The sequence below is a fragment of the Culex quinquefasciatus genome, chromosome 3 (genome assembly GCF_015732765.1).
Source record: "Culex quinquefasciatus strain JHB chromosome 3, VPISU_Cqui_1.0_pri_paternal, whole genome shotgun sequence".
Taxonomy (NCBI): domain Eukaryota; kingdom Metazoa; phylum Arthropoda; class Insecta; order Diptera; family Culicidae; genus Culex; species Culex quinquefasciatus.
In genome coordinates, this window is record NC_051863.1 from 177,896,271 (window position 1) to 177,908,486 (window position 12,216).

The 12,216-nt window shown below is 35.2% G+C and overlaps 1 protein-coding gene across 6 annotated transcripts in view; it reads right to left on the bottom strand.

Annotated features, from left to right (window-relative positions):
- Positions 1 to 12,216, bottom strand: part of LOC6050155 (ecdysone-induced protein 78C) — an 84,397-nt gene that overhangs the window by 17,083 nt on the left and 55,098 nt on the right. For all 6 annotated transcript variants that reach the window (XM_038259699.1, XM_038259698.1, XM_038259695.1 and 3 more), the window contains one exon: positions 8,311 to 8,577. In XM_038259699.1, the coding sequence (XP_038115627.1) occupies positions 8,311 to 8,577 (267 nt within the window). The remainder of the gene's footprint in view (positions 1 to 8,310; positions 8,578 to 12,216) is intronic.

The following is a 12,216-nucleotide window of genomic DNA, read 5'->3' on the forward strand; positions in this document are numbered from 1 at the left end:
ATCTAGTAATGTTTCCCTTATCAACAGCATGTATAAATGCGCAGAAAAGATAAAACATCAAGATCATCAAAACTAGAGCTAGTGCGAATAGGCAACAGTCGTTGGCCACCAACGGCGCCCGCCATGTCAGTTTGTAGATCTCGAGGGGACGGGACGGGAATGTTAGTATGCACAGGTTGCTACCAAGGGTGGGTTCTATACGATATCCACACCCCCACGTGTGCCGGAAAAACTACTTCTACTTGGGATTTTGTTAGTAGGAAAGGGTAATGATCAGGATTCATCATAGAAGATGATGATGTGACCCAAAAGTCAATATGTTTTGTTTATAGGGTGATGTATTATTCTCAAGACAAACAATCGGATGCTGCTGATGAGACAATTCCCGTTTATCTGCTAACAATTTAAACGAAAATGGTTTAATCTTAGACAGCCGGCTGTGGAAAGATAAAACCACAAATATACATAAACTCTGCGTAGTGTATTCAGTTCGAGTGAATCATAGACGAGATTTCAAATTCTAAACAATTATAAGATAAGTGATCTGTAAATAACAAATTATCTACGGAGCTATAAAAAAGGACTTGATAATCGCGTGGAAGCAATACTCGTTATCGTGCTTTCTGAGCTATAATGCTAAGACTAAGAGAATGTTTTTGACGCGTTTTAAGGAAACGACTAATTGAATTTATTTAAAATTTAGTACGCTTGACAAACAAAAAAACATTATTTCAAATTGTAGAAAAATCACAAGGAAAACGGCTCTGGTATGTATAAAACACGGCGACAAACGAGAAAAACAACCGGCCCGACGTAAACGCGTTGCTTATCAGATTCTATCGGACTAAATTTGCTTTAAATCGATCGCAAGGCCACCGTAAAACGCTGTAACCAATTTGTTTATTAGTATTTACATACTCTTTCACTCATTCACTCACTCTGCCAATCATACAAAAAACTAGCTAATTTGAATTTACTAATCGAAATACTATTTAGAGTCCAAAAATTTTCAAATGAAGATTTTTGCCTAACGTTGCGTTTAAAACATATTAGGCTACATCAACCAAGATACAGATAGTACTTAAAATTTCCCATTAGTTTTTAATAGAGTTTTTTATTTAAAATACCCGATCTTTTTTTAAAAGAAAAAATCATTTAATAAAAGAACAAAACTAGAAAACAAAAACAAACAAAACAAAAATTCTAACCTGAAAAATTTAAAATTTGGCCCACTGTGTAGGTCAAAAAGTTATCTAGATAAGTTGCGCTATATCTGTTTCGTTCTCACTCTCACTCACAATCACAAACACAAAAACTCATTGTTCAAAGAAAATCTGATTCGAACTTTCTCACCGGGGCCAATCGTTGATCGTTGGCTTTGCTGCTCTGAAAATCCTCCTGGCATCAGCATTAAAACAGCGCGACTTCCGGCTCAGAGCAGTCAAAATTTTTCGACTCGTTCCGTTTTGCCTCATCACAGCAGCAGCACGATGATCGCCCTCTCTCCCCTCTGTCCTTCTCCTTCAACACACGCACACTACCGCGACGCGTTCTCTGACCGGGTACACCAATACAGGCAGACGACGACGGGGCAGAACCCAGCTTTGGTGGATAGTGGCCATCTTTGAAGAGAAGATCGACGATTTATTTTTCACAAAAAACACGCACTTTCGAGAAAAGTTCGAAGAAACTTCATAAATCCGGTAATGTTACTGGTTGAGCACGTCAGATTATCCACTTTTCCGGCCGGCATTTGCTGTTTTAAACACGAAAAAAACAATTTTGAATCGCGAACCAAAAAACTGTCGACCGAACCGCTCAACCACACGCACACTCCCCCCTCGGCCGGCTTTTGTGGGCCAGTTTTTGCTTCAAACTTGGTGTTATTTGCCGATAAAAACTATGTTGAACGCAAATTCACCGTGACTAAAAAAAACGCGCGTGAAAATATCAAAACAAACTGCAACTGTCAAGCGATAACAAAAACCTAGGCCAATAACATTTTATGTTATTAATAACAAAATTTGTTATTCGTCGTTATGTTTTTTTTGTTATTGGATTGTTATTGTAATAACAGAGAAATAACATTTTAAGTTATTCTTCGAACAAATCTTTGTTATTATTTTTTGTTATTTTAACAACTAATCCGATCATCCCAATAACAGTTGTCGGTATTCTTCCATAATAAAAAATGTTATTCCAAAGTTGTTTTGGCTTTCAATCAATATCAGACCAATAACAAATTTTGTTATGATAACATAAACTGTTATTTAACCCTTATGCAAAAATGGATTTTTCAAGAAGAATCCATAACACTTTCTGTTATTTTAACAGTATTTGTTATTGAAATGGCATGAATTTAGTTATTACCGTCTGATCGGGATTGGCCTAGTATTTTCAAACATCAAAAAATGTTATTCCCACGTTATTTCCGTCTGCTCGGGTACCACCCTAAACCCTAGCGAAAAAGATGTATGTTTTGTCACCAAAATCTTTTTTTTTTTTCATTCGTAATTTTTGAATTATGTATTTTGAGAAATTTTACTTAAAGTAATAATCAATAAAAGTTTGGTTTTTTTCGTTAAAAACTAGCGTTTTTTTTATTCTGTAGTAGGCACGTTGAAAAATATAGGTACGCAAACAATTTTTTTTTGAAAATACCCGAATTTTAAATTTGCAAACATTCATAAGCTATTGCAGTGATAAATGATTGATACCCATATTGCATAATATTTGAATTTATTTTTTCAAAACATAACACATTGTGTGAAAATTTTAGTTTTTAACACTGCGTAAATCAAACAGTTATTTCGTAAAAATTTGAGTATTTTACATTCAAACTTTAAAAAAGCGATAAGGCCGATGCAAATAATTTTCAAAATGCTTGTCCCTCGGATCTGGACGAGGTCGAGGGAGGGAGGGGAAATAAAATAAATAAATATTGAAATATCAAGCCATAGTTTCAGCATTTGCGTAGAAAAAGTGTTTTAAAATGCATTTTACACTAGTTTAGTTGTTTTGCAATCATTAATTTTCAAAAAATGAAAGATTCAACGAAAACTAAAATTTTAGCGATAAAGAACTTAAACATCGAAAATTTTCAAAAAATCAAATGATTTTTAAATCAACTCAAACATGCTAAAAACTAAGAGATTCTAAATGCAGGGAAACGCATTTCAAATTGATTTCAGCTGATTGTACTTAAATTTCCATTCAAATTTTGAAGTTTTTTGAAAATGTATTTTTTTTCCCCCTGAACCTAATCTATTTGGAATGATCTTGTCGTGTGATACTAATGATACAATAAGCAATAACAGATAATGACACTTTATCATTTTTTGAAAACGAAATTCTGCAAAAAGCAATTGGAAGATATAATTAGTCGTTTATAATATGCCATTGAATTTAAAAATTGTTCATATTGAAATCCTAAGAAATCAGAAACTTTTTAAAATTTTGTTTCACCTACAGTTTAGTTCCACTGTGCAAGCTGGCGGTATCATGTCTTTTAAAGCGCTTTTCATTTGCGTGGTCAACGGTGGCGTCACGCGCGGCTTCGGTTCCAGGGAAGACGACACGGCAAGGCGCCTCCTCGCCACGTCTTGGCTATACGACAAAACGCTCGGTAAATGGCGCGCGACTTCCCCCATCACACACGACACCAACAGGCAGCGAGTTGCAGCTGCTGCAGTGTTGCATTCGTCGTCTCCACGGCCAAGAAGAGGTGCCAGCCGCCGATGCACTTTCTCCTGGTGTGGTGGGGCCCAGCGCTAACTAACTACCACCGTTGTGTTGACTAGTATGGAAAATGCATTGTAGTACATTGGGAAGGGGATGCAGGCAAATATCTGGAGTTTTTTAAAAGGTCCAATACACCTAATTTTTAAGGACTTAATTGTAAGGGAATTCAAAAACACAAGAAAAGCAAAAAACCGGATTATTGGACTTTCTGTTAGGATAAAAAAAACCTCTCAAATATTTTACACATAATTTCAACATGTAATTTTACCACAAAAAAATGGAAAATTTGCATAACATAACTCTGTTTAGTTTGCAATAGGTCCTAAGCGCCGTAAACAATGTCGGTTTTTGAATCGATTCTCATTAGATTTACGAACTATAAACTGCTTGAAATTTTTCATCCGAACTTCTTTAAAGTGCTCTTTACTGAAAAACAATGAAATTTTTATTTGTTTTAGAAATAAGTGAACGTGAAGGCTATTACGACGTATTGCAAACTAACCCGAGATGTTAAAAAGACAAGACACTTGCAAAATAAGTCCACAGTACCAGATAGAATTTAAAGTTTCCGTCAAAACCGTACCTATTAAGAAATGAGCCCATTTACTCATTCAGATTTCTATGAATTTCACTCAGATCTGGCAGAATATGATTTTATTCCATTTCTTACACGCAGAAAAATATTTTGTACGATCAGCCTGTACGAGTTTTGATTCAAAAACATTTTTGTTGAATATAAGCAACGCCGATTTTGCGTTAAAACAAACCTTGATTTTCTCAATTCCACAAAAATCTTTTGTTGTTTTGAAAAAGTTCCTTTGACGTTTAGCGTGGTTTCAACAAAAATCATAATTTGAAATGAACAAAACAAAATGTTTTGTTTATTTAAATATGCCTTATTTTTCTGCGTGTACTAATCCAATTTCAGGTATTTTAGATTTGAGTGAATTTAACAAAGATTTCAACGACAATTGAGTGAAATTAAAATCCGACAGATGCCCAATTTACTCATTTCTCAGTAATTTCGGTTTTGACGAAAATTGAGTGAATTTGAATGTGCTGTGAATATTTACACACGAATAAAAAAAATTGGCCAGAAATTAACTAAAATTTAAATCTGTCGATTGTCACAGCTTCGGGAAGAATTGTTGCAGAGTAGTCATGCTTAACACTAGAGCAATTCTCTACGAAATCGGTCTTTTTTCTTAAATTTTAATTTTTGTATTTTTAAATCCGACTGAAACTTTTTTGGTGCCTTCGGTATGCCCAAAGAAGCCATTTTGCATCATTAGTTTCTCCATATAATTTTCCATACAAATTTGGCAGCTGGCCATACAATGAAAATTCAAAAATCTGTATCTTTCGAAGGAATTTTTTGATCGATTTGGTGTCTTCGGCAAAGTTGTAGGTATGGATATGGACTACACTGAAAAAAAATGATACAAGGTAAAAAAAATTTGGTGATTTCTTATTTAACTTTTTGTCACTAAAACTTGATTTGCAAAAAAACACTTTTTTTTATTTTTTGATATGTTTTAGAGGACATCAAATGCCAACTTTTCAGAAATTTCCAGATTGTGCAATAAATCTTTGAGCGAGTTATGCATTTTTGAATCAATAGTAATTTTTTCAAAAAATCGTAAAATTGGTCGAAAAAATTTTTCAACTTCATTTTTCGGTGCAAAATCAAATTTGCAATCGAAAAGTACTCTAGTGAAATTTTGATAAAGTGCACCGTTTTCAAGTTAAATCCATTTTGAGGTGACTTTTTTGAAAATAGTCGCAATTTTTCATTTTTTTAAATAAGTGCACATGTTTGTCCACCTTTGAAAAAAATATTTTTGAAAAGCTGAGAAAATTCTCTATACTTTGCATTTTTGAACTTTGTTGATACGACCCTAAGTTGCTGAGATATTACCATGCAAAGGTTTAAAAACAGGAAAATTGATGTTTTCTAAGTCCCACCCAAATAACACATCATTTTCTCATGTCAGTATCTCAGCAACTAATGGTCCGATTTTCAATGTTAAAATATGAAACATTCGTGAAATTCGAACACGATCTCTTCGAAAAAAAAATATTTTCAAATTTTTAAACCAAGAATAACATTTTAAAAGGGCGTAATATTGAACGTTTGGCCCTTTTGAAGTGTTAGTCTTGTTTTAAAAATTGAAAATATTTTTTTCGAAAAGATTGAAAAATTTCACGAATGCTTCATATTTTAACATTGAAAATCGGACCATTAGTTGCTGAGATACTGACATGAGAAAATGATGTGTTATTTGGGTGGGACTTAGAAAACATCAATTTTCCTGTTTTTAAACCTTTGCATGGTAATATCTCAGCAACTTAGGGTCGTATCAACAAAGTTCAAAAATGCAAAGTATAGAGAATTTCCTCAGCTTTTCAAAAATATTTTTTCAAAGGTGGGCAAACATGTGCACTAATTTAAAAAAATGAAAAATTGCAACTATTTTCAAAAAAGTCACCTCAAAATGGATTTAACATGAAAACGGTGCACTTTATCAAAAATTCACTTAAGTACTTTTCGATTGCAAATTTGATTTTACATCAAAAATGAAGTTAAAAATTTTTTGCGACCAATTTTTCGATTTTTTGAAAAAAACAGTATTGATTCAAAAATTCATAACTCGCTCAAAGATTTTTTGCACAATCTGGAAATTTCTGAAAAGTTGGCATTTGATGTCCTCTAAAACATATCAAAAAATAAAAAAAATAAAAATAGTGTTTTTTTGCAAATCAAGTTTTAGTGACAAAGTAAAGTCCATATCCATACTTACAACTTTGCCGAAGACACCAAATCGATCAAAAAATTCATTCAAAAGATACAGATTTTTGAATTTTCATTCATCATTTTTGTATGGCCAGCTGCCAAATTTGAATGGAAAATTATATGGAGAAACTAATGATGCAAAATGGCTTCTTTGGGCATACCGAAGGCACCAAAAAAGTTTCAGTTGGATTAAAAAATACAAAAAAAAATCGAATGACCGAAATCTGAGAGAACTGCTCACTAAAAGAGTTTTAAAAACTCTGCCATTTTTCGTTACTCAACTGTAAAAATGTTTGGAACATGTCATTTTTAGGGAAATTTAATGCACTTTTTGAATCTACATTGACCCAGAAGGGTCATTTTTTCATTTAGATATATATAATTTTTTTTGTAATTGTCTGCTCTACAACTTTGTAGAACATTGTTACACTCTAAAAATAACCCTGCAAAGTTAGAAAAAAACACGAATTTTTAAAATGAAAAATGTTGTTCTAAATGAAAAAATTACCTTTCTGGGTCAATGTAGATTCGAAAAGTACATTAAATTTCCCTTAAAATAATATGTTCCATGATTTGTTACAGTTAAGTAACGAAAAAATGGCAGAGTTTTAAAAACTTTGTTAGTGTTTTTTTCGATGAAGGATACGTTTTTTTGGAATTCAGAGTACGACAAAAGTTACTCCTAAGGACAAAATTTCACGCAAATCGGTCGACTTTTCCCGATTTCGTGAGAGTTGGTAGAGAATTACCCATTTTCAATTTTGATTTAAAAAAATGTTGGTTGCAAATTTTATTGCAATGGAATGCAATTACAAAAATTGAATAAACATAATATCATGCCAACAATTTACTTTACTAAACATATTTCCACACTAACTATCAACATAAACTCTTAACTACCAATTCATCACACAGAAAAGCATCCCACGTTTTCCGCCCGTCACGTCCCAACATCCACGAAACAAAGTTAGAACCAACTATCCGCTCAACATGCATAAATTCCACTGCAGCCAGCGCTGTAATTGCATTCCAGCATCATCTCACCACAGTCTATACCCCGAAACAATTTGCTACAAAATTATCATTTCTCCTTGCTTTTTTTCAGGGCTGATCTCGCCAATAACCTGGAACGTAGGTACCACGTTGAAATTGAAGGAATTACCTTTCTCCGTTGCACAGTAAGAAAATTTGCTGGTGAACTATGCATTTACTATTTTTTTAGTTGAATGGCTTTTTGATATAATCAGTAAAACATATTTGTTGCCAGTTAAACCTTATTTTTTTTACTGTTCCAAGCCAAGAGTGCATTCGCCTTTGTTGCAAATCTGCAATCCCTACAACAGAAGGGACCCCTACAATATCTCGAAGGTGCAGAGTTCGGATTCGTGACTTGTTTTTTTTTCTACCCTTCCCTGCTGGCGAAGGTACCTTTTCACGATCATCTCGAAGCAGGGCCCGGCGAGATTAAAACTGAAAGTTTAACTGTACATGATACGGCGCTCTGCACATCTCTGCCGGAAGATGCAGAGTTGCAGTCGGTTGCAAAAGTGCAGCAAAGGAGAAAGATTAAAGTTACATTTTGTGCGCTTTTTCTTGCCTGTTTTCTGCGAAATGCAGGAAATTTGAATTGAAAAACAAGTTTGGCTGATGTTGATCTTAGGTTGCACATGGGAATGCCATGCTGACTTGTTTTTGGAAACTCGTTGAGAATTACATCACATTCACCGGGAAGTTTTGCGCAAGAGTTGAAATGCTGTGGAATAATAAATACTCACAATCCCGGCTCATCCCGACGGCCAGGCACTTCTTGAACCGGCAGTACTGGCACCGGTTTCGGTTCAGCCGGATCACCAGACACTTTCCGTCCCGCAGGCACCGGTACTCGATCTGCTTCTGGATGCTCCGCCGGAAGAAGCCCTTGCAGCCCTCGCAGGACGTGACGCCGTAGTGATAGCCGGACGCCTTGTCCCCGCAGACCTTGCAGGCGACGAACGTCTTCGACGAGGTCGTCGAGCTGGCGTCCGACACGCCGCACTGGGACTCTGCAAGGAGAAGAATTTTTATGGTATTAAATTTAAGAAATCTTCACGGTTATTTATAGAATACAAAATTTTCAAACCGAAATTAGTAATTAAAAAATCGAACTTTACCAGATAAATCTCAAGTATTTGCATTTTTTTGTTGTTGTTGTGATTTATAGATCAAAAATTAATTTAATCGCTTATGTGGTTGATGCCTTCCTCACTATTTACTAACAATGCAATGGCTGATATGATGGGTTTGGACACAAATTTTGTCCGGATAAAAAAAGTACAAAAATGTCATTTAGGTAGCTCAGGGTTGCTAGATCTTTAATGTTTTTGAATCTTTGGAAAGGTCTTTCGTTTGCCGTCATCAGAGGTGACATGGGGTTGGGGGGTAAGATTGAGTTATACAAATTTGGGATTTTTTTGTGGTCAGAACTGTATTTATAATAGGACAACACAATTACAACAATATCTCGGAAACTATTGGTTCGAACTCCAATGTTAAAAATTAAACTTTTGTGAAATTAAAAAAAATCTAAATTTTAAAATTATCTATTCAAAAGGACTACAAATAGATAATTTTCCACATTTAATATTTTAGATCAAATTATAAAATAAAGAAAAACTGATTATGCAACAATGCTTTTTTCACAAAGTTTCGTTAATAAAATACAAATTTAAAAATGGTTTTCCAGTGAAACGTTTCTTTGTTAGCTTTAGTTTGGCGACCGTGCGTTTGACCCACAGAAAAAAATCATGGTAATATTACACCTAGGAAGGTGCACATCTTTTGTGTCAGAAAAAAATATGTTATTTTACCTCTAAAAATGTGTAATTTTACCACTTTTCTGGTGTAATGTCACTTTTTCAGTATAAATTGAGGTAAATTTACATTATAAAAGAGTTAATTACACCTTCTAAAATTACACTATTTTTCCCTGTGCGCCACTCAAACATAGAAAGCCTATATCAGGCTTGCCCAACGTATATGGCCCGCGGGCCGAATCCGGCCCGTGAAGCCATTTCTTCCGCGACGGCATCTCAAAAAAGTTCTATCAATGGTCTTTAAGGTTGTTAATGAAATATTAGAAAAATAAATTTAGAGTCTAGATTAAATAAAAAGCTTGAGATCAAATTTTCACATATTTTGACAAAAATTTAATTGAGAAAATTCAGCTGTTATTCTGTGCTTTAGCAATGTTTTTATTTCAAATTCAAACATTCTTTATGTTTGAATTTAGTTTTTATCGTTTCTATATTGATGTTTTCAGAATCAATAATTAAACTGAAAACTAGGAAAAGAAAACATAATTATCAATTTCGTTAAATTGTGAATTAAACGATAACAAACTTGGATTGTTGTACAAAATAATTCTAATATTGAATTTCTTGCAGTTTTGAATGTGTTTACTTCAAATTTTAGTTTTTCTGTTCTGAGCCATTTTATTCATATTGATTTTTATATATAATGAGTAAGAAACAAATGATGTAGTTTTTAGAAAACTTTTAAGTAATAAATATTGTCAAGAATAAGAATAAAAAAGCAAATTATTTATACAGATAACGAAGTTCGCTGCAAATATTTTTGAAATATTGAAAAAAGTCACTGAAATGATCTGATGAATATAATGTCACAGACAAACAGACATGAAAGTTAGAAGAAATTTGTGTTCAGAATGTGGGACCAGGTCGAATCAGTTCAAATTCAAATTTTGTCTGCACACTAGCGACATCTATTTGCGGATCCATAAAGCTCATCTTCTGCTTGATAGCAATTTATGTAAGTGTGTGTGTGTGTGAGTAAGTAAATGGTGACAGATTGGAATTCTACCAAAACAAAACATTTTGAATGGATTTCGAACAAAATTTTTGTATAAATGAAATTAAAATGCTAATAATTACTAAAAGCAGTTAATGATAATGCATTTCTTTGCCAAAAGTGTGCCTTCTTTCGGGGGAACTATCGGATATTTAACGACTGCCCTTTTACTCCACCAACGAGTTGCTCGCACCTGGTTTAACCTGAGACCGCCGTTCTTCCGGAGAAACAACATCGTGGATCAAAAGGCTGTCCTCCCATTCGAGCGATGAATTGCTCTCACCTGCTTTGACCTGCGGCTGCAGCCGCCGTTTTCCCGGAAGAACGAAATCGTAGAAGAAACGACTGTCCCCCCACTCCAGGGAAGGATTGCTCTCGCTTGTTTCCACCAGCGGCTATCGTCCTTCCGGAGCAACACCATCATAGACAGAAAGGTTGTCCTCCCACTCTACCGACGAGTTGATCTCACCTAGATCGACCTGCGGCCTAGAGAACGCCACCGAAGAAGGAACGGCTGTCTTTCAACTCCAGCGGCCAGTTGCTCATTCCGAGCTCGGTTTGCGGTTGACTTTCTGGGGGAACCCTAACAAAGAAGGAAAGGATCTCGGCAAGTTCAACCTGCGACCTTTCCTCCTGGGGAACCTAATCGAGAAACTCCACCTCTATGTAATCAAAATTTTCTTGATCCTGGCTCACCACCAATGATGACGAACTGCTGTTGCCAACTTGCCGCTGTGGCCAGCGTTCTTCCGATGTAACATCCTCAACGAAAGAAATCCTATACTCCAGCTTCACCCATTGCATTGCTCAACTTTCTGTTAGCCCTCCGGCGGCCGGCTGATGTTACCAGCATCGCATTCCACCTCCATAAAGTATTCTTTCAACAGCTCTATTTGGACATGAAAAGTTTTTTTCCATTTCTGACTAAAAACCTCGCCACAAACGTTGACGCGGCAAGGTCTACTCAAACCCAAACAACAAATTTTAAGCTGTCATTGGAATGAAACGTCAGTGCACAAGGGCGCCTCTAGTGGCGAATCCGAAAAGTATTGACCATGCTTTACAAATTTTAAATAAAACCGTTAAATTTTTGGGACAAGTTGGGATCCCGACTTTCATGTCTGTTTGTCTGTGATAATGTTATGACTTTTTTTGCATTTTTAACTTTTATCAAACATTAGTTCCAGCCCGCCACTGCTTCATAAAAATCAGATCTGGCCCGCAGGGCCAAAAGGTTGGGCACCCCTGGCCTATATGGAGACAAGAAATGTCACTCTTAGGGATCCAATCGAACTGTCAAATCGGGGTCCAATCGTGCAACAAGACCATGCAAGAACAGAGTCGGAACCAATTTAAAATAATTTTGGTCAAAAAACGAGATTTATAACAATCACAAGCATTGTAAAACTGTTGTTTTAATAAGCTGGTAGGGGAAATATACCCTATCTAATCAAACACCTATCTTCGTTATATGAACTGTTTGATGCTCGATTAAAGCTCCAAAAATGCTATTTAGGCTATAAACTTACCAGCAACAGCACCGCCTCAAGTAAGCACGCAACTGCATGCCATTCACTGACCAAAAAGATCAAATTTAATGCACTTTTGATCATAATATCAATTTTGCGAGACCATTTCTCATCATTTTGATGACACACACATCCACACGCAAGATATTTTTTCACCTGCGCTAAATATTTCAAAGCGCTTAAGATATGAAATTGCCTCCAACTACCGGTACATGTTCTTATGCACATTAGTTAGGCACTAACTTGAAAAATAATCCCGAAACATGTAAATAATTAGCAAGCGCCATCAAAAGAACAAACGCGCCA